Source organism: Lepisma saccharinum, chromosome 17 (assembly GCF_977018435.1).
Source record: "Lepisma saccharinum chromosome 17, izLepSacc3.1, whole genome shotgun sequence".
In the NCBI taxonomy this organism is placed as follows: domain Eukaryota; kingdom Metazoa; phylum Arthropoda; class Insecta; order Zygentoma; family Lepismatidae; genus Lepisma; species Lepisma saccharinum.
Genome location: NC_139245.1, coordinates 44,867,965 through 44,891,438, shown reverse-complemented (window position 1 = coordinate 44,891,438; position 23,474 = coordinate 44,867,965). Strand labels below are relative to the sequence as shown.

At 36.7% G+C, this 23,474-nt stretch overlaps 1 protein-coding gene across 2 annotated transcripts in view; it reads right to left on the bottom strand.

The window, feature by feature from the left end:
* pnut (septin 7-like protein pnut) overlaps positions 1-13,010 on the bottom strand; it is a 244,743-nt gene extending 231,733 nt beyond the window's left edge. The window contains exon 1 of one of the 2 annotated variants that reach the window (XM_083139395.1): positions 12,912-13,010. In XM_083139395.1, coding sequence (XP_082995521.1) covers positions 12,912-12,914 — 3 coding nt within the window. In that variant the 5' untranslated portion in view covers positions 12,915-13,010. The remainder of the gene's footprint in view (positions 1-12,911) is intronic. The other variant, XM_083139396.1, reaches the window with a different exon arrangement.
* Positions 13,011-23,474: the final 10,464 nt, after the last annotated feature.

The window sequence follows — 23,474 nt, the reverse complement described above, 5'->3', positions numbered from 1 at the left end:
AAGAGTACTGATTATCTCACTACAATGCTTCAACGTGAAGTAAAAAAACATATTCCTTATAAACTATGCAAAAATGTTCCACTTTCTCACATAGAGCAGAGCAGACGAGCAATTTGAAGAATGTTGTAGGAGAATTACTGCTGTTATTAAAAAAATAATAAGAAAAGTATGGAGCAGAAATTGTATTGAAAGAAAATATGGTAATCAATGCATACTGAACAAGCTTTTTCATTAACTCAGATACTCATAAGTTTCACGGATTCATTAAAAAAATAAATTGTTCAACTAAATTTATCAAACACTTAACACGCTTGTAATATTAAGGATTTCCATTATAGGCCAATCATGTTTGTCACATACAAATCTCATCGCTTTGCATAAATACCTAAATATAAACTGAATACGAATCAACTCTTACTTTTTCTTTTATCGAGAAACTAACAAAAACAACGAACACTCAGAAAGTGCAGACACAAACATTCATTTGGCAAACTCGCAGATTATCTTCACATGGACAAACTTCGCTCTGGTTGGCTGTTCCACAGAATCCAGTCTAGGAAAGCCAGTTGCAATTACAATATGGTCTATTCCTCAAAACCAGTCAAGCAGCCAGCCCTGTAGCCATGATATCCACAAGGTAGCCAGTTCAATGCCAACTAGGGCATTCCTACTGGAAATCCAGTTTCATATGATTCGGACTTAACCTACACTAGACTAAGATAAAGTTTGTTTTTTGAAAATGCAAATTTTGGGGAAAGTATCATATCAAGTGACAAATATAGCACAGATTTTAATAAAAATGAACGTCAAAAAATCCATCAAGTAATATAAAGCACCTTACATCAACATGATCTCCACATATCAACACTAATAGTAAGTTAGAAGAGTTAAACTGTAGCAGGGGGATTCCACAAAAAGTAGTCCTCCTCCATGTAAATGACAAAATGAATTAATCTGGAAAACATTACTGTTTTGAATCCCTTGAAGGTTTAAATTGTTACGTCCTTGCACATGTTCGTAACATTCGATTATAATCAAAAATGTACACGTCAAAAGTTAAAAACGTTTAGTATTGCTTTTACTTCTATATAATGTTTATAAATTGACATGTTGAATGACTCAGTTTGTGACGTAAACATGAACTCACCAATCAGGATGTTAATGACCAAATGAACTAACCTTTGTGTACTGTACTAATGAAGGAAGCTGGTTTAACAAAATATGCATTACTATGATGTAAATATAAACTCGCAAATCAAGATATTACCAATGTTAATAAACTAACCTTATGATTAGCAAATGGCGGAATATTCAACTTTGTAATTTCCCAGATATGCAAAACAAGCTGCTCAATTAAATGAAACAATCCAGTTACCATTGCATTACACAGATCTTTTGCCGAGGGGTAAGAAGAAAATTTTTGAAGAATGGAACTTATGGTGTAATAATTCATTACAAAGTGTTGGTGAAAGTTATCGTCCTTATGTTGATTACACTAGGTAAAAACCTTGGTTTTATAATTGTAAAGGTTCAAGAAATGCAATTGTTTTAATAAATAGACTAAGAAGTGGTCACGCCAGAACATATCATCATTTATTTAAAATACACATTTTGAAATCTCCGAATTGTGACTGTGGTGATTTAAGGGGTGATGCTCATCATATTATTTTGGAATGTCCATTTCACTCAGAGAAAAGAAAGACCTTATATAAAACTTTGTCAACAATTAATGTTCCTTTTCCCATTAATATGACTTCAATGTTGTATGCTCCAGATGTTAGAATTGGATATGTTATACTTGCTTTTTTGAGAAAAGCTGATATAAAATTATAGTATATTTTTGTTACTGAATGAGTTAATGTAGTTATATAAAATTGTATTTAAGAGCGTTTATGAACTTTGTGTGTAAAATTTAAATTAAAAATGTCTCTTATGTACTTATAATGTATGCTGGGCATAAACAGCCACCTGTAAGCTGTAAGTCCAATAAATCTTAGTTGAGTTGAGTAATTTCCCAAATGTAAGATAAATTATCAACGTTAAAGAACGAATTGTTAACTCAAATGAATATGTCAAATCTCTTTGTAAATTACTCAAAACGGAACTATGTATTTTCAGAATATCTACGTTATAAATCAGAATTGTTGGAGAATTATCTCTAGAAACTAACCACGATATATCTTTTTATATATTCTTGTATTCGCAAATAACAGAGCTTTTCTCTTGCTCATTTTGCTATGCATTTGTTTCTATATAACTAATTGCTTATTTTGTGTATATCCAGTGCTTTAAGAAACCTGCACTCCCATTGGCCAGTTCATATCGGGTGCGGTGCCTAGTTGCCGCCATCTTTGTGCGGAAGCTTACTTCCGCCAGTGTTCGTGCAGAAGTCACTCCGGCAACAGCCGAGTCACCGCGTTGCGGATATTCATGAAATACGTAAGCCTAACGTGGCTACGTTTCATTCAGCATATCAGTGAAGTGCAGTGATATGTAGTTCAGTTTCACAGGAACATTACAGTGCTGATATCATTCAGTGAAGAACTAGTGACGTGTTATTGTAACACCGGCTTCCAATTTCATATAAACAGTTTACTGAGGCAGGAGTGCAGGACAGTGTAATTACGTGTTATGTATACATATTTAGTATTAATATAACGTTATTAGTTGTAGTAAGTGCCTTCATTTTCTTTACACCTTAAGAAGATCGCGGTGAACTCAGCTCTATGGTGATACCATCCATTCCAGAGAGACAATCAGGGTCCTACCGGGCAGCAAACGCAAACAAGAATGTTGTATAATAAATTTGCCTAAAAGCAGGAGTTCAAGGCAGAGAACTTGAGTATAAATACCCTGCATTTTGGCTTAATGAGGGAGTGTGTCAGGTGAGAATACCAAGTCTACGCAGACGTCAACAGGTTAATTCCGCTCTTCTATAAAACCTAGATTGACCACCTCAGGTGAGGATATCACGACTAGGTAGAAGCGAATAGGTTAATTCCACTCTTCTATAAATCCTAGTCTGGCCACCTCAGAGATGTTCATCGATCTAGTATCTTTTTATCAGCATACATTACCAAAATTAACTATACTCAAGCTCCGGTATTTGAGTTGCCTACTGACCAGATGTAAGTATACTGGTGGAAAAATTTACAGTTTTCGAGCACAATTACCGTTGAACTCAAAAACAGTGGATACACTTTTCTTAAGCCTACCCTTAGATAGGTTTCAGTGTAGACCATTAGAGCCTTGTTGCCCCAACTACAGGAGTAAAGGGATAGAAGTGTAACCAGGAATGTAACAAAATGTTTGTGAATGCATATAATTTACATATTTCACCTACAAAAATTATTAGCATCTGCAGTCCATATGCTTCACAGACAAATGAAGTTAAGCATTGCCACATTTTCACACTGCAACACATATACCATAGTTTCATTAATGTTTTCATGCATTCAGGCTAAGACATCGTACTCAATTTTGTTTGTTTTTCATTTGTTAGCAGACACCACAAAGTACTTCATACTTGTAAGAAATCAGTTCAGTATGAATATATTAATCATATTGCCTGTCTAAAAACGTTATATTTTATCTGTGAATGTCACACACATAACCCCAGAATGTCCCAGTAATGGAAAATCAATGGGCATAAATATGCTTTAAAAAAAATTTAAAAAATAAATAAATAAAAAAATTTAAAAAAAATAATAATTAAATCCTGATATACACCATTCTTAAAACAGTTTGATATTGCAATTAGTGGTTTTCAAATATTTTAATTCAATCTAGATGAATACACAATGAAAGATATACATCAGTTTTAAGATACCTTTAATTTCTTTCATCAATTCCAAATGGATTGATGATGTACATCACCGAGAATGCAGGGTTAACATTTTGCCAGTTTTTTTTTAAAAAACAAACAACCCAGGTGTTTTTTTCACATAACCCCCCCCAAAAAAATCAGGCAAAACTGTTGTTTTTTTTTGTTTTTTCAGGTTATGTTTAAACATTAAATACCGTACATTTTCCCTGGTAGTAATGTATCGTAACATTCAATTCATATTGTTATAATTGACTGAATCCAAAAATATTTAATATTTCTTTTAACATATTCTGTTCTAAAATATTTGTCCAATAGTTTGATTCTACTTACTCTTCCTGGATCAGAGGTGCAACCATGAATTTTTGTCTGGGAAGGGGACAAGTACCAGGATAAACATGCCAATAATAATATTATCATCACCAAAGACGTTATCATCTTCGTAAATCACAGAAAAGTGGGTAGAAGTCGGTGCTAAAGCATTTGTGTTGGAACAAACGATTTGAAATATTTTTTCAACATGTTCAATTTCACAATATGCAACATGGAGTGACGTAAAATAAGAAAATGTACATGCAACATCCGTAACACTAAATTGTGTACGTATTCAGTATCTTTTATGCAGATAAATATAAAACATATTATTTAAATACATTTCATAACAATTCATCCATCTCATCACAAACCGTACGACAGCGACGTTCAATGTGGCAACATAGCATGATGTAATGGTTACTTCTTTTATGCATTGCATTTTCATTGGCTAGTTAATAACTAGTGTTGCCAGTTGTATTAATGAAGCACTATTTCCATCACGGAAGGACAAAGACAAAGTGACCGAGTTCTGTTGGATTGGAAGCACCATAATATTATTTCAAGTACTTGACCGGTTTGGCGTTGCGTGTGTGTGTACGTGCATGTGTTTGGTTAGTGAATGTTACATTCCATGTCTCCAGTGCCGCACGTGTTCTTGTAGGAATTGTATGAAGGAAGGAAGCTGTTATTTTCACTGTGTAATGCAATGAATGTTGTTTTCTTTGTTAAATTGGCATGCTTTGAAGTTCACAACAAAAGAAAAAGCCATGTGGCTTATCGTCTGGTGGCACTAATGTACTTGTTATTGTTGTGGAAATGGCATCCTTTCTAAATGTACAACAAAGGCAGCTGACTGTCTCCCATCACAGAGGGGCAATAATACTGCTTAAGGAGGAGTGTTTGTGCTCCAATTGTCGAGGTTTAGCACATTCGCAGCACAAGTTATTAGTTCTCAAACCAGTGGTAGTGTCAGTCATGTATCACATGTCTTTGCAGTATCAGTCCCAGCGTGGACTCCCAATAAGGGAGTGAACAGTTAAAATGCCACCAGGTACATTAATGCAATGGAAAATAATACATTCTATACTTTATTTGAAATCACACAAATAATGAATCACTATGAAGAAGTCTTCTTTGCATCATTTTGGGTAATTTTACGCATGTGTTAGTTCATATTTAGCAAAGTTTTAGTCCAAATGTATGTACATATAAAGCCATTTGTTAGCACATATTAATTCCAGCCATGGTTAATGCATGGCATTTAAAACTCAATGTTAGATAGAGCTCAGTTCTCTAATTTCCTTGTGCTAGTAACAGCTGTGCCTTGGCACACTGTAGTGATTTTTCTATTGAACAGATGAGCAACACTGGTTCTCACCTTCTGCTGCGCCGATCGCGGCAGAGATTTGTGAATCAGACTCTATATCCAACAATCAGAGTACAGATATGTTATAAAAAGTGAGTCTTTTTTTCTCACAGTACACAACAGTACTCCACACTAACACCTTATTATAGGTGAGGATAAAATAATAACATTTTATTTTAACTAGAGAAATACATAGATGTGTGTATAGACTTGGATGCATCATTGTTTATGAACATAACACAATTTAGTTCTTATGATGGAACACATTAACAAACCAACACAGTAACATAACAAATCAACTTGAATACTGCCTGAATCTTTCCTCCCAGTAAAAAAAAATAACTGTAAATCTTACAGTGAGACTTTGTTTTCCCATTAATTTTCTGGATATTTCAAGCATAAATACCTCCTCCATGTATTAACCATGCAAAATTATAAGTCTGCCACATTTAATTGTCTTGGCTGATTTCATCCAAATGGAATACCTTATCCGTCCTCCAAAATATCTTGCTACGAAAATTGCAGTTCCCATGGTCAAAACATTAGTGACCCAAATTTGGTCCCAAACATATTTCAAAACATTAACTGTCAAACTATAGCGTAAGTGATGCCCTAAAATTCTTGAAAAGTCTCTTTTCTTAATCTACAAACATGTAGTTTAGGCAGAGATTTGAAAGTGTCACCAATATTTGGAATCTACCACCGAATATGAAAAAAAAAAAATCAACTTTTCATCCACAATCTTGAAATGCTTTGAACAAATGTAAATGTAAAACAAAATCATTCCCGAAGTTTATCTAGTTGTGAATAATTTAAGCTAAAAAGCTCTAAATTTGATGCAGTTATTGTGGTCTCAAAATTGATGACTAACCCACAACTTTCATAAAAACGCACTATATTACAGAGTTTTTATAAACAATTTAAAGCTCAAGTGATACCCTAACGTTGCTAGACTTCCATTTTTTAATCTACGAAAATGTAACTTAGTCGAATACGAGCATAATTTAAAGCTATCGCATGACATGTTATATCGGTCTGCCATCCACCATCTTTAAACATGGTGAGCATTTTTTCTTAAATACAATGTACGACCAATCATTCAAGTTATCTTTCAACTGTAAAAATTACAACTCAAAATCTTTACATTTATGGCAGTTATCATAAATACAATGTTTGTGATTTTTCCACTGATAGATAGTTGGTCTAATATGACAAATATGTAATATTGTAATATTTTGAAAGTTACCAATTTTTGAAAATTTGAAGATTTTCAGAAATTGGGTGGATGAACGAACGAACGTTCCATGTGACACAAAACATGTGATATCTCTGAAACTTCTACAGTGGAAATAGACAGATACAAAGGCAAAGGAAAAAAATTAGAATTCTGCAGAATTATCACAATAAAAGCCATCTCCATTATGCGAAATGGTGATTTTGAGACATCTGCATATACGTTATATTCACATTGTAATTTTGACTGTATGTAATCTTGATATACATTATTTGAAATTGTGGGAAACTATGTAGTTTTTTATGATTTAGGTATTGTCGGAGAGGAAGAGGACAGTCCTAACAGAAAATGACTATATTACCACCTTACCTTATCAGAAAGTAAGAAAATCTTTAAATAAAGTAAAATGTTGTGATGAAAAAAACACTCCACTTCGGGTAATTGTTTGATATGGAGTCCCAAGTTTACCACAATGAAATTGTTACACAGCATAATCAATACATAATACATAATCAATACATGTCAAACATATCAGAAAGGTAATATTTTTTATAGTAAAATTATCAGAGGCTTCAGTATAGGGTGTATGAACCAATTTTCCACTGGCATACAGCTATATTTTTGACAAATGGCCCTAAAACACTCAGTAATTACCTATAATATGAGTGCACATAAGATTGTTAGAAATTTTGAATAAGTGGGAGAAGCATTACTATGATGCTCATCCACTTTCAGTTCATAGAAATAGAACAAAGACCAGAATTCATGTCCAGAATGCATATGGGTTCAGTCCATACCGAATGTTCCAGCACTGGTAGCTTTTAAAGTTTTCAATATTTGTGTTGTCTTAACACAACTTGACTTAGTTTTAAAAAGCTGCCATTTTTCTTTTCATGACTTCAGGTATTTTTGGCCTTTGCAGACAGTTGTGATAATTATGATAGCTCAGCTAAGAAAAATGATAGAAAGCTGTGGTAAACAACACTGTTTTCAGTACATTTCAAGCATTATTTATGTTCTGTGCCTTATTGAATCATCTGCAATGAAAATGGCTAAAATTTAAAGCCAAAACTTATATTCAATTTTGAACAAAAGTCAAAGTTAAGGATTATCTTAGTAGCGAAGTAATGTAATATAAGAGCTATATATTTTTTTAGGTATACATATGCATCCAAAGTTCTGGCAGAAAATATTTGAGCTCTGCTACTGGTTTCTTCTTCTAGTCAAAGCTTTTTGAAAATGCTCCACTTTCATTTATCAACAAATTTCAGCACCTATATCTCTGATGGAGCAACTAAAAAAAAAAAAATTTGCAGCATAAAGTGTACTCCGAGAAGTACCTACAAAAAAATCGAGATAAATATTGTATGGATATTGGTGAAATTGAGCAAAAAAGGTAAATTTACGTTATTGTTTACAAATAAATATTTGCCTTTTATGAACTATCATGCAATGAAAATTTATTGTATTTATCAATTACATAATGCAAATGGCATAATAAGTCTGTTAGTAGCTATCATGAATGAAAAGATGTGTAACGCAGAGGTTTGTCTGAACAGGTTGATTTTCATGTGTAATACTGTTAGTGCCTCATGCCCTCTCTCTTGTGCTAGCATCCTTTCTCTCTTATAAATATTTTTTTTTTACATTGGAAAAATCACTTTTAAAAAAATGAAATTTATTTGTTTTCTTGCAATGATTTTCTTATAAAATGATTCCATTAAGTATTAACACAAGCAATCTGTACAATTGAAGAGAGAATTCCTTTCTTTCACAACTAGAAATACCACACAGATGTAGGTGTGTTGTATACTTTCCAAGCAGTGTGGCATCAACATTTTGAATGATATGATGTAAATGAAGTGGCATGCTAAATAATTATATTTGGAGTTCGGGTAATGACAGTAAAGGGGTTAATAATTCTCTTGACATTAAATGTTATTTGTATTTTCTAAGGATAGATGTTTGTTCACACAATCACAAAGATATGATATGTTGCGAAAAGTCAGATACTAAATTTCACGTTTTCCCGGAACATTAACATTTTTTTTGCTGGTCCTTCCAAAAACATTAATTCTGAATTCACTGCACTTGGAATAATTCAGACCAAGACTGGCTACTGGAGTAGTTGAAGCTTTCCACTTTGTCTGAACTTAACCTGTTCAAACAAACCTATGGCCTTACACATCTTTTATTCATAATAGCTAGTAAGAGACTTATTATACCCTTCACATTATGTAATTAATAAATACAATAATTATAATTACCTGATAGTTTATTAAAAAGTAAATATTTCTTTGTAACTAATAACATAATTTGAAGGAATTTGATGAATTTCCCCCTGTTGCAATTTTGTTATGCAATGAACATTAATCTCGATTATTTTCTTTTAGAGGTACTTCTCAGAGTACAATTTACACTGCAAATATAATTTTTTTTAGTTCCTCCATCAGAGATATAGGGGCTGAATTTTTTTTAAGAAATGAAATTCGATTTCTGTTAGGATTGTCTTTCTCCTCTCCAACAATACCTAAATCATAAAAATACTCGGTAAATGTTCGATCTAGCACAGATTTCTTCATTTTTACAGGAGAAAGTACTTACCAAATTGAGTTTCTATAGATTGTTTAATGGTCGTGGATGTATTTTTTTCCATTGTGCAATCTATTTGAACGCAAATTCATGTAGGCTATATAGTATCTTTCCGATGCACAATTTCCATTGATGTTATTAGCTTTCTTTACGTGAACCGAATGTTGCGCCTGTAAGTGTTTCCAATCACACCGTTGTTTTGTAAGATGATGAAAAATGAAATACGACCCCAAATTGTAACTATGTTTGCCTAACCTTCCGTGTATGGTTTCTGGGGCATTTTTAGGTTAGGCTAAGACCCCAAATTTTAACTATGTTTGCCTAACGTAACCTAACCTTACCGTGAATGGTTTATGTGGCTATGCGTGAATGGTTGGTTTTTGGGGTTATACGTGAAAGGTTTGTAGGGCATTTTTCTGTTAAGAAGGTTGAAAACACTGCATACACACTCATGATCCACGATGCGTCAAGCTGTGCCCGCATATTGTGTCTCACCGAAGCGAAGAAAGGAAGAACAATAAATACTCGTAATGTGAAAAATTGAAGTTATTTTCTTGACAAAAGCAAAATAACACCTTAAAGAATCTTTTGCAATGCATAATCGGTAAGTATGAATGTAAAAAATGACAAAATAAACGAGTCAAAGGTGTTTGTGTGAGATCAAACCTTTAATAAATACTCCACATAGTTTCAGAGATATGACATTATTTGTGTCACATGGCGTGTTCATTCGTCCACCTAATTCCTGAAAATCTTAGAATTTAAAAAAATTCGTAACTTTCAAAATATTTGTTGGACAAGTCTAATATTACATTATTTGTCATATTAGACCAAGTATCTATCAGTAAAAAAAAATATGAACCAACTTTTTCTCTTTCAACTGGGTGATTTCACATGGAATGACCCAATAGCAGCTGCCTTCTGCTTCATGAATATTATAAAATAAAGTAAATCAAACACAAAGGATTGAAAACTTATGAAATCAAAATAGAAGTGAAATTATCATTAGGAGTGTTAGATTTATTGGTGTTTATAATTTTACATCATTAAGTTAGGACTGCAAGTGCAGTGCTGTTAGCAATTTTCGATGTTTCTGTGAAGTTAGGAGTGCTACGTTTGATGATGTTAACTTTTACACATGTTCTTTCGCTATTTGAGTGTGCTCACAACCAGATTTTAACTCAGATATTTTACTTATGCAGGTCATGCTTTGGGATCAGATATCTATTTGTGTTTTCTGCATGCTGGGATCAATTTTATATTATGTAAAACATCGAAATCTGTCGATTAAAAGGCAAACTTATTGTAATTCTTGAAGAGGTACAGTGGATCAAAGTCCCCTTGCATTTTAATCTAATCTACGTTCTATTAATTTTGGGTAACAGTTTCATATATCGGAAACAAATTTCTTCATCTTTACAGAAGAAACTACTTACGGAAATGAGTTTCTGCAAGCTTTCCAATGTTCGTCGAGGTATTTTCTTTCATCGTGGAATAGATTTGACTGGGAAATTGTGTATTTCTCAAGAGAAATAACTCACCGACGCACAATTGCCATTGCTTTTGCTACGTGAACTGCATCCTGCGTACGTTCGATGACGTAAGCCCCTGTCAGTGTTTCCAATTCCTTTTTTTTCACTATGCTTGCCTAACCGAACCAAACCTTATCGGAAATGGTTCGTGGGGCTATCTGTCAGCTACCTGTGCATAATGTACAATTTCCACCAGTGACTAACACAATAGTAGGTATTTTTCGGTGAAGAGGGTTGGAAACACTGCATACCCACAACATGAGTCAAGATGTGGCCGCCATATTTTGTGCTAAGGAAGCTAAGAAATAAATAAAAAAAAATCACTCTGTATGTGAGAAATTGTGTTTGTTTTCGTGTAAAAAGCATAATGGCACCTTGAACTATGTTCCACAATACACAATTGGCAAGTACGAACCATGCGAAACACAAAATATCCGATTTTAATGTGTTTCCGATATACCGAACTAGTACCTAATTTTGTTTTATCTGCTGTTCAGTTTTCCAGAATACTAACTGACTGAAATGTTATTCTTATTTATTTTACTGGTCATTATTTTCTTTACAATCTAATGAACAATGTCATCTGCTGTAGTATGTGACATCCATGGCCAATAGAATTAATTGTAGACAATGTGCACGTAGACAGGCGAGTTGCAAGAACAACAAAAAAAAAAAAATTAACATCCTTCGTATGTTTGAAAAACAAATAAAGGTAACATTATAGTTTAGGGGTGTCAGATTTGTTCAAATTTACAGGAGAAAGTACTTACGAAAATCATTTTCTGTAGCGTTGTGGAAGTTCGTGAATGTAGTTTTGATCCATTTCAATGTGAATACATGTTGTTTTCTGCAAAAATCTTTGGCCAACACGCTGTGTCTGCTGCCGCCTTTTGCTGTCTGCACGAGAGTACAATGTTCCGTGTGTTAAGATGACGCAACCCCATAGTCAGTATTTCAGCCTCGCCGTGTTTTTACTAGAACATGACGTGTCAAGTATTTTTTTTTTAATTATGCCTGCCTAACCTAACCTTACGGACAATAGTTTTTGGGGCTAACATCAATGGTTTGCGACGTATTAGCATAATTTCAAATCCGGGCACGAAAGTAGGTATTTTCCGGTGAACGAGGTTGCAGCACTGCATAAATCGACAAAACACTCGCACAACGCGCCCCGAACCAGTACGTTATCGCCCGCCATAATGTGTTACAGAATCGAAATAACAGTAAGTACTCGTAAATGTAAGAAATAAGACATTATCTTAGTTAGAAATGTATTATTTCACCTTAGGAAATGTTCCGCATTCCAAAATAGTACGTTAGCAATGTAAAAAAGTGCGAAATATATGATTTATACGTGTCACCCCCATACTATAATAGTACCCAAATAAATGACCACCACAATGATTCCACACACACCCCAAATTTTTAACAAGCCCAAAATATGGTCGTTTTGTGTTAAAATTTGCCCTCATTTAGTTCACAAATTCATACTCGCATTCATCGTTCTACAGATTTAGAAGTGATCTAAAGCAACCGAACAATACTTCAACAATAATTTTGCCTTGCACCTAAATAAAAAAAGCTGAGATTTGTGTCTTCCAAAACATAAATACTGTAGGAAATTCAAATATCACAACAGAGTGATTTAAGAACAAAAACTGTGGAAATATTTTCTTTCATAAAAATTGTAAATAAACAAGGTATATTCATTCACCAAAAATATAATTCTCTATTAATAAAAAAAGCGAATTGTCACCCATAGCCTAGTCGAAAAGATTTTTCTAGATCAATTAAAAATATTTATAATATGTTCTGATGCATGAATCAATCTTATAACATAACAGTAGCCTCAAAAATGTGCATTATTTATAAATTTTGCTGCATGTATCAACAAAAAACAACGTGCGATTGTGGTATCCAACTTTCGCGCCAGCAAACTGTCAAAATTCGAAAGACGTTTTCCTTGGTAGAATTACATATTTTCTGAATATTTTCAATCAATGGAATACAGCTATCATAATTAAAGTCTTACTTTCACTAAATACTTACCATTCCTTTGCATTTTTTCACACACAAATGTACACAGATTCTTTTAACTTGTAGTAACTCACTTTCCTTCAACTTCAATGCCTGTTGACTGCAGCGACATCACACTGAACAAATGAAGAACAACAACAGTCGCAGATTAGAATTCACAGTGCTCACACAAAGCGGCATGTCTGCCATCTATCGTTATAGAAAAGAACGACTTGCTGGTCTGATAGAGTCAACTGCGGATGTTTGTGAAGTTATCAAGTGCGGATCTCTCTTATAGTACGGTGGGATCCATGAGTATTACCGCGTAGTGTCCATGGCTATTTTCATTAATCGTAGTAAGGTATGCTGGGGCAGACGTTGTCAAAAGCTTCTTTTGAGTTTTCTTTTAATTCTTGAAGCTTTTAGTGGGTCAGATAAAGTGCACGATTTGCACGGTAATACTCATGGATCCAGCAGCGGCGCCAGGATTATTCATCTAGGGGTGCTGAGGGGGTGCGATTCTGAAAATAAAGAAAACATGAAACACACATGCAACCTTTCGAAACTGGGAAGCATGGTGCCAGAACTTGGGGGGGGGGCCTCAGTGGCGCAGGAACGTTTCTCATTTGGGAGGGTATAATATATATACACACACACACACACACACACACACACACCTACTATTACTATACCTAGCAGGCACGTGTGTAGAAATACATTTCGGAGGTCCAACAAAGTGTCGCAATAATAATAATACATAATAATAACTAGAATAATTATATTTAATTAAATTAAAATATTAATTAAATATGGTAAATTAATTAATGTTGCATTTTTATTATTACATGAATAGGTAAAATATAGTAAAATAATAGATATACAGAACAGCACGTACTCATTATCTAGCTTTCGTGTACTTAAGATCGTCAAGATTTGCATAAAACAACTGCCCTGGCAAGGATTTAATGTCAAAAGTTATTTTTCAATCAATCAATCTTTAGTGGACAATATGAAGAGCCGGCCAAGGCTTCTCTTCGTATGGAGTGGTATTAAATGCAGATACATGCATGTGTTTTAGGGTGGCATGTCAATTTCTAGTTTATGTGAAAAGGTAAACTTTAATGTAAACAAAAGCATGCACGTCACAGTTAAAGACTTTTGAATCTACAAAGAAAATCCAAAACCATTTCCGCCTCGCCGGCCTCCGTGGTGGAAGGGTTAGCATAGCGCGCTATGACGCCAGGGGTATTGGGTTCGAATCCCAGCCTGGGCATGGATGTTATTTGTGAGTGTCCATCAATTCCATCATATCATCCTCATCTTCGCGATTAGCTAAAAGTGGCAGAAATGCGAAGTAAAATAAACCAAATATATCAATCAAACATTCCCATCTCACTCAATGACTTTGTGAATCCAATCCAAAATCTGCCAATAGAACCTGCAGTGTCTCATTTATCTCGTGCATTCATCTGACTAATGAAATTTTCTTACAGTTTGACTTTAGGGTTTAACTTAAAATGGTGTTGTGCTTGTGTTGCATTCGATACCAAAGTCAGATTTTAAGCAATTAATGTCAAATTATATTATTAGTATACCTAATACATAGGTAAAAATAAGTCTGATAAAATCGCAGATTGCACCCTGTTTAAATGTCTAGGAAAAAATTCATTTCACCTAGGAATGATATCCCGATGCGATGAGTCTAGAATTGTCACAGCCTCATCTAGTCTCATGTGTGGTGAGGTCCTTCTCGTTCTTGTTTGAGTTTATTTTTCTTTCGGTTTCCACTCTGAAGTTATTAAAAATACATTCTTGATCCATTTCATGCTCAGATAGCCTAGGGACTCTATTTTATAAAAAATCTCTTAATACAGTTTAAGTATAGTTTCCCGAACATCCTCTTGCAAAGTTATGAAAAATATGGGTGAGGTACAGTAGTAGTACATTGTACCCCCCCCCCCCTAGTTGGTCTGTCGTGTCTCGTCTTGTTCGGGTAAGTATTTCGTTTCGGAAAATTCCATTTTAGATATTCAAGAGAAAATGGGGTCAGTCATACACTCTTTAGATGAAGATTTGTATCTTATCTTCGAATCGACGCGACCACCTCTTTAGAAAAGTCTACCCCCCTTACGCTAAGGAGCATTCGTCTGCAGCGTGATTTTCTGAGAGCAAATCTGATTCCATCGTTCCACACACATTTTAAACAATTTTCATCTCCTAAAAGATGTTTTCAAGAACATAGGTCAATGAACTAACTAGTAGCAAGCACAATGTAGTAGAATCAGTTTACAATGGTTTGAATTTCTGTGGTAAGGAAGATAATGCTTATGAGTTATAAAAAATATTCACTTTTTTATCGGGCGAATTTAAAATAGGTTCCTTTAACAGTAGCACATTGCGTCTGCTGTCAAATTACCAAAGGGGGGTACAGGGGGTACAACTCTATTTACGGATTTAAAGGGGTACAGTACCCCCATTCAAAAATTTGAGGGGGTACAATGTACCGCTGTACCCCCCTGTTCCTGCGCCACTGCCATTGGTAGATAAGGTTAAGTGCAGGGGCCAGTATTGCCAACAACTTGAACGTAAAAGTCGCTAAATGAAATGTAAATGCTCTAGAAAGAGTCGCTAAATCAAATGTACTCCTAAAAATAGCAAAAGGGTGAAAAATTCGAGTACTTGCCTAAAAAACAATATTTCCCCATCACTTTCCTCTTCCTCTGAACATTGCACTTCACACTCACTACCGATGTCGGGTACTAAATCATCGAGAAAATGCACTGCAAGAATGTTGTTTATTATTTCTGTGCACTTGGTTTTATGCAGACTGCTGTCATCAAACTTTTCATACACAATTCGGACTAGTGATTCACGGTTAGCAAAGAACAGTGTTCGGCAATGAATACAGCGAAACTAGCTTTAACACTAGAAGTAGCCTATTTAAATTTTCCGGTTTGAACTGTATTTTCTGCTGTTTTGCAGAACAGAAGTAACCAGATCTGACTTTATGTTTCCGAATGTTTTTCAGATCAGTAGCTTTGCAATACAGTTCTACTTTGCAATACTTACAATACGCTTTCGCCGTGTCACTATCGACAGGGGCCAACCATTCGCACAGTTTTTTCCACTCCTTCCGATAATGTTGCTTGAATTGCGGTTTTCCCATACTGGACACTGCCCTGGCCTGGCCTGCGCACAAACACACACGAACTTTATAATTTACACTAGCACTTCCTTTGTCACCACACACTACACAAAAAACTCCAATCTGAACCCACACATGACCAGGGCCGGCGCTAGTAATTTTGCCGCCCTGGGCGCCCCCTCCCCCCCGCCATTACGCAGGAACGGGAAATTGAAAATCAATATATTCCTAAGTAAAACATCAAACTATAAAATAAATAATGAGACTTGTTACGCTATTTCAATAATATTAAGCACAAAAGGATATCTCGCTCTACCACAGTTAAACTAACAAATGCGACATAAATTTGATAGAATTATTATATTTTATGCAAACCCTCTCTCTCTTAACCGTATCATAAATGCAACAAGTATTAGGAAAGCAAATGAAGGCTTGCCTTCATATGTTTACCGTTGTAGGTCTGTGATATATGATTGGATTTTTAAAATGTGGGTGACCTAAGGTCTGAATTTTTTCCTGCGTTGTTCCCACATAAATCCCCAAATTAATGGGTACCTGGGGGCAACCCTGGGTGGTAAAGGCGGAACGATGAAATTTCCCAACACTTTCGCTTTTGGCACTTACAACGTTTACCACTTTAGGTCCTCAATTCTATCTTGTAAAATGGATACAAACGTGTTTCAGACATAATTGACCGAATATAGTATTTTTATTAGCGTCAATTTAAAAAAAAGGAAGAGGCCTACACGATGGCGCAGTGGTAGCGTCGTCGTCTTGTAATCAAGGGGTCCCGGGTTCGATATCCGGTGGAGGCACATGGCACAGTGGTTCGGACCCCACTTTAAACTAGGTCCAGTCCCGATTAGCCTTATTGTTCATAGAGTGGACTTTAATACGCCAACTCAAACTCCAAAATAAAACTTCGTTTGCCACTTGCCACGGTTACCGACAGCATGCCACCGCAATAGCGTCGGCCGCTTGCCGGCCCAGTCATGCAACAGGTGCCGGCAAATTGCGTAACAGATAGCCCGTTACACAAACCGCTTGTTTTGTAATGTTTCCACTTTTCACAATTATAGTTACAATTACAACTTAAATAAGCACGTACCTTGCCGCAAGGATGCTGGAAAAGGTGTCCTCTAAAATACAAATATTTCTGGCACTTTATTTCTGCCCATATCGCTTCTGACAGCAATGACTCATCCAACATAAAGGATTCAATTTTTCATTCTTGTCTTGCCTTCGAATAAACAAAACCGTGACTCTTATTTTGCAGATAACACAAGATTAATCCTTTTGAACACTAGAGTCAGTGGCGTGCCCAAGATTTTCGAGGGGGAAGTTACGTATACATTATTATGCAAAACGAAAGCGCAGATAAACGAATTATTTAGCAGTGTCACTTAATTTTAACGTGTGAATATTTTTGAAGTAAAGTAGCGATCATACACTGTGTGCGTTTTTCTTTCTGAGAGCGCCATTTGAAATAAGCACTTTTCCCCTTTTGCTACTATGGGATAAACTGAATATAAAAGGCTATAACTGCTCAACAACTGCATCTTTTTAAGAAATTTAAATTCTAAATGTAAGAATGAACAAAAAGCAACATTTTATGTAAATTCCGACAATTGTGAGTCCAGGGGGAAACGGGGGCCAAATCCCAAAGTTCTATTTTCCCCGTAATTACGCAAAATTTCTGAACGTCGTAATTTCCATATTTTTTTTTTCAAAGTTGCGGCAGGAGCATTACATATCCTCATAGAGTAGTCTTTTGTTGTGCTTCCCTCAAAATTTGGTCCATCCAGTGTCTATAGAGCCGACGCTAGAAGCGAAATTCCTCAGATGTCGCAAGAGCGTCAGCGGCTTATCGGAGTAGTGGTAAGCCGCGAGAAGCCTCTCGATACTACGCGAATGCGACAGCTGTCGGCTACCAGTTGTTTAGACGTGTTCACTTCGGTTTGCGTTTATCAGTACTCGTGTTGTTTATACTGTGTTATTGGTGTGCTATTAAGTGCTAGTGCTTTATCGTGTGTTAATTGTTATTCATTCATTAGTTATGCCGCCAAACAAATATAGCCTTGAACAAAGAGTTTTTATGTACGATACTTACGTGAAAACGAACTCTTGCAGAAAAGTAGTCAGGCGATTCGCAAGAAAATTTCCTGGCAATCCTGTTCCGGACAGACATACTGTTTACAACCTCGTTAAAAGATTACGAGAGACAGGATCTCTTGAACCTAAGAAACGTGTTTCCAGACGACGTGTTCTTACGGAAGAAAAGCTAGACGAAATTGGTGAACGACTTGAACATACTCCAAAAAATCCCTCCGTCGGCTTGCTCAGGAAACAGGCATTTCAAAATCCTCAGCACGAAATGCCACTAAATTACTTAGATTAAAACAAACCCTACAAAATTACAGTGGTTCATGAATTGCAACCGCGCGATCACGCGACTAGAGTTCGATTCTGTAACTGGATGCTGGATAATATTGTTGCTGGCAGAGTAAATCCAGAATTAATCATATTTTCAGACGAAGCTTGGTTCGAATTGAATGGCCGAGTTATTTCACAAAACAATCGCTATTGGAGCGCAGAAAAACCTGACCTTGTGCATGAAGTTCCGCTCCATCCTGCAAAAATTGGTGTGTGGTGTGGTTTGAATGCGCACAGAATAATAGGGCCTATTTTTTATGAAGGTACTATCAATGGTGAAAGGTATCGAAGAGACATACTACAACCTTTTTTTGAACAATTAACGGACATTGAATGCCAGCAGTCATTTTTTCAGCAGGACTCTGCTACTGCTCACACTGCTTATGAATCACTTAATTTTATTGCCGAGATTTTTGAGGACAGAATTATCAGTACTGAGTTGTGGCCCTCTCGTAGCCCCGATCTTACTCCTTGTGATTATTATTTATGGGGAACATTAAAAAACAAAGTGTATCAGAATAACCCGCGTACAATAGAGGATTTAAAAGAAAATATAAGAAGAGAAATTGCCAGAATCACACCTGAGGAGCTTATGGATGTTCAGAGGAATTTCATACGCAGATGCCGGAAATGTATTGGTGTTGAAGGAGGTCATTTCAACATCATTTATAACACAGAAGGTTAGTGATCATCATTATTATTAGTTTTAAATATAATTTTACACTTTCGGTTTGCTTTATGCGCCGCGATGCTGTCTTCCCTTTCTGTCAACCGAGGATAAAGTAGAGATGTCTAAGAAAGATTAGATGTCTGAAATAAGGTTGTAATTGTAACTGTAATTGTGAAAAGTGGAAACATTACAAAACAAGCGGTTTCTGTTACGGACTATCTGTTACGCAATTTGGCGGCACCTGATGCATGACAAGGCCGGTAAGCGGCCGACGCTCTCGCGGTGTCTAAGAAAGATTACATGTCAAAAATAAAGTGCCAGAAATATTTGTATTTTAGAGGACACCTTTTCCAGCATCCTTACGACAAGGTACGTGCTTATTTAAGTTGTAATTGTAACTATAATTGTGAAAAGTGGAAACATTACAAAACAAGCGGTTTGTGTAACGGGCTATCTGTTACGCAATTTGCCGGCACCTGTTGCATGACTGGGCCGGCAAGCGGCAGACGCTCTTGCGGTGGCATGCTGCAATAACCTCCCTGTATTAGGTTAATCAAAAAGTAAATGCAACGTTTTTCTTTTCTTCCATAGGTTAGTTGTACAGCTTGCTGCGCTCGCAAGCCAATAGATAGTATCGTTGTCTTCGCCTGTGGCAGGTTGCAGCGTCATCACTTCAGTTCGCTCTGCAGTGTTGCCAAGTAAACATGACTGCGCCACTGTCCGTGTGCACCACAGAAGAACAGCGTTCTGTAATCCGTTTTTTGTGGTCTGAAGGTGTACCAGGAGCTGAAATCCATAGAAGACTTTCAGCACAATACGGTGACATTGTTTTACCGCTGCAAAGTGTTTACCAGTGGATTGAAATGTTCAAAAGCGGTCGAACAAGTGTGAAGGACGAGGAAAGAGCAGGTCGTCCAGCCACAACCACTACTGATGACAACATTGTGCAAGTCCGTGAGCTGGTTCTGAATAACCGACGAGTGACTGTTGATGAAGTGGCAAACCATATGCACGTTAGTCATGGTTATGCATACGAAATTATCCATAACAGGCTCAACTTTCAGAAAGTCTGTGCGAGATGGGTCCCTAAAGAACTCACTGACGAGAACAAGCGACATCGTGTGAGAATCTGTCAACAATTATTGGACAGGCATGCTAACGAAGGTGAAGCCTTTTTGAAACGAATCATCACTGGAGATGAAATTGGATCCATCACTTAGAACCTGAGAGCAAACGCGAGAGCATGGAATGGAAACACCCTGAATCTCCAGTGAAAAAAAAAGTCAAGCGTCAACACTCTGCAGGAAAAGTGATGCTCACAATTTTTTGGGACTCGGAAGGGTTAATTATTGAACATTATATGGAAAAGGGGACAACAATAAACAGTGAACGATACAATGATATGCTTTCGAACAAGTCGAAGCCTGCAATTCGAAGCAAACGACGAGGTCGATTGTCGGAAGGCATTATTTTGTTGCATGACAACGCACGTCCCCATACCGCCGCCAACACCGCTCAAACTCTTCAGAATCTGGGCTTCGAGGTGTTAGAGCATTCTGCATACAGTCCCGATCTCGCCCCGTTGGATTACCATCTGTTCGGTACACTTAAAGATGCTTTAAGAGGCTGTCGATTCGACACAGATCAACAGGTGAAGGAAGCGGTGTATACGTGGCTTGCTGCTCAACCGAAAACCTTTTTTTCTCAGGGTATCGGAAAGCTTGTGGAACGTTGGACCGAGTGTATTGAAGTGCAGGGGGACTATGTTGGAAAATGATATCATTGTAGGTTTTCTATTGTTGCTGTGAAAAATAAAAAAAATGATTGCATTTACTTTTTGACTGACCTAATAAATTCAAAGTTCTACACTCACATTAGGTGCAAAATCATCACACTTTATCAGCTTAAGGTGTCCTTTGGAGTAATTGTTTTATTATAGCGGAAAGCATTTTTAGTTCACCTTTTAATTCAGTAGCCTTGATGTGTTAACATTTCGGCAAGTATTCTACACTTTTCAGACAAAAGATCAGATGGCATGTCTTTATGCTTATTAATAACATAAATGAAACTCAAAAATTCACTATGATGTTTAAGCTGCTCAAATCTTTCTCTTAGTGCTAAGATAATTGTCTAGAACCTGGTAATAAAAATCAACTTGGTACAGTTTTTGTGGATCTTCAACAGTTTCATCATACTGAAACTGATTCTTCTTTCCATTGATTGATTGATTTGCTTTAATTTTACTTCGCTTCTTGTTCCACTTTTGGCTAATTTGCGAAGATGGGGATGAGTGATGATATGATGAAATTAATGAATTGACACTCACAAACAATCGTGACCAGGTCGGAATTCGTACCCAGGACCCCTGGCGTTGTAGCGCGATGTGCTAACCACTCCGCCACGGGGGCCGGCGATTCTTCTTTCGATTTCGTAGCTGTACAGTGTTGCCTATCTTTGAATAATCTATATCTAAATTCGATGCCAATTCTCTATCATCAACCTGGACTTACAGGTCGCCGCTTCCCCGACGCCTCCACGAGTGGAGGGAGGGAGGCCCTGCCAGGCTGCCAAGTGGCGTCTAAGAAACTTTGAAATTTTTCATCACTCCTGCTTTTTTCAAAGCGCTGATATGTTTGCAAGAAATCATCTAACATATCGTAGATTAATGTTTTGAAGACACTTGCTCATTACATTACGTGGAGTAAATAGTCATACCAGTGAGCATATGAATGTAAAGCTACACAACTGGTTTGCAATACACTGAGCCTCAGGTGCGACCATTTGGACAGTTTTATTGTCGCCAATTATTTGAAGGAGTGCATCAGACACTTCTCCTACTTGATATCTCAACGGAGTTAAGGCATCGAATCTGCTTTCCCACCTTGTGGCACTCAGACTACTGATATGTTCCTTCAAAACAGTGGGTTCGCATATATTTAATTCCAAGTTATATAATATAATATTATAACTTTCAAGTTTTCAACAGGCTTATTATTTTTCTTCTCTTCAAATTTTGCTGCCCTGAAAATTTGCCGGTCTGGGCGGTGGCACGGTTCGCTTCCCTTTCGGCCGGCCCTGCCCATGACGCAACCGCGAAGTCAAACGTTCTGTTTTATAATAACGTGACGTGAATTATCGGATCTGTTCCTGCCTGCCTGGCAGCCGCAACGGCGCCAGGAGGAGTATCGGATAACAATGAGTTGTGATCAGTGATGTTTACAAACATCACAAATCGTTCTGAAAAAGGGGGTATGCTTTGCTTCGGTTTCTCTTTGTGTAAAGCGAATTGCGAGTTTTTTTCTTATTTAATAACTATGAAACGGACATTTTTAAGCATTTAGACGTACCTACCCAGATATTTTGTGAATTCTCCAGATTAGTCTGTAAAGGACACACGGAGTAGCTAGGAAAGTCGCTCTTCACTTTTTCTCGTCTTTTGTCGCCAGCTAGCATTACAAATCCGTCAAGATTTAGCGATTTCTCGCTAGAGTTGACAACACTGGCGGGGGCAAAAATAGCAACAAGCGGATGGCAACTCCATCCCTAATCGCCGATTGATTAACAAAAATTGCTGACTGAAATTAAAATATATGTGTGAAATATATAACTTTAGATTGACATTCATTTTCCAGGGATGCTGCCCCCACCCTTGCCCTCCTTCCTGGACGTCCATGATGATATGTATTAAGTCTTCTACTCCACAGTGTAAACATTCAAATACACGTTGGAGTCTTATTGAACTATGTAGTGAAATTCAAAATAAAATCATCCTGCCCAACACACTTTTAAACCTTTTCAATGTAACCAATGGAGGTACAAAACACATAGCTCACAGTGGCGCCACTTTTGTTCCCCGCACTATGCTAAACCTTATATACAAAGGGAATATACTGTCTTTGCCCCCCCCCCCCGGTTTTGGTACCCAATCGCCGCCACTGATAATACATTATACTCGTACCTTACGTCTGCCACAAGACAAAACGCGAAGAGCACAGCAACTGGGTCATCTTTAAAATCCCTTCTGCCGCACTATCCCCAACAACGAACTGTAAAATTTCTTCGTGAACATTGGGCCTCAGTGGCGCGACTACAGGGGGAGCAGGGGAGCATTGCCCCTCCCAACATTCGGTGTACCTAAATTCTAGGGGGGGCAAACATTGAGGACCAAGGACACCTGCAGGGGGAGCACAGAGGAGCGATTACTCCCCTCGATATCAAATTATATGCAAATAAAAATAAATTTCGTAAAATGTTCTTGCTCACTTCGTTCGCAAAAACTGCTTTTCCAGTTTTGTCAAGTTCAGAGCCTTAGCTAGGGGGTGGGCGCCGGATGATCTACATAAAAAAA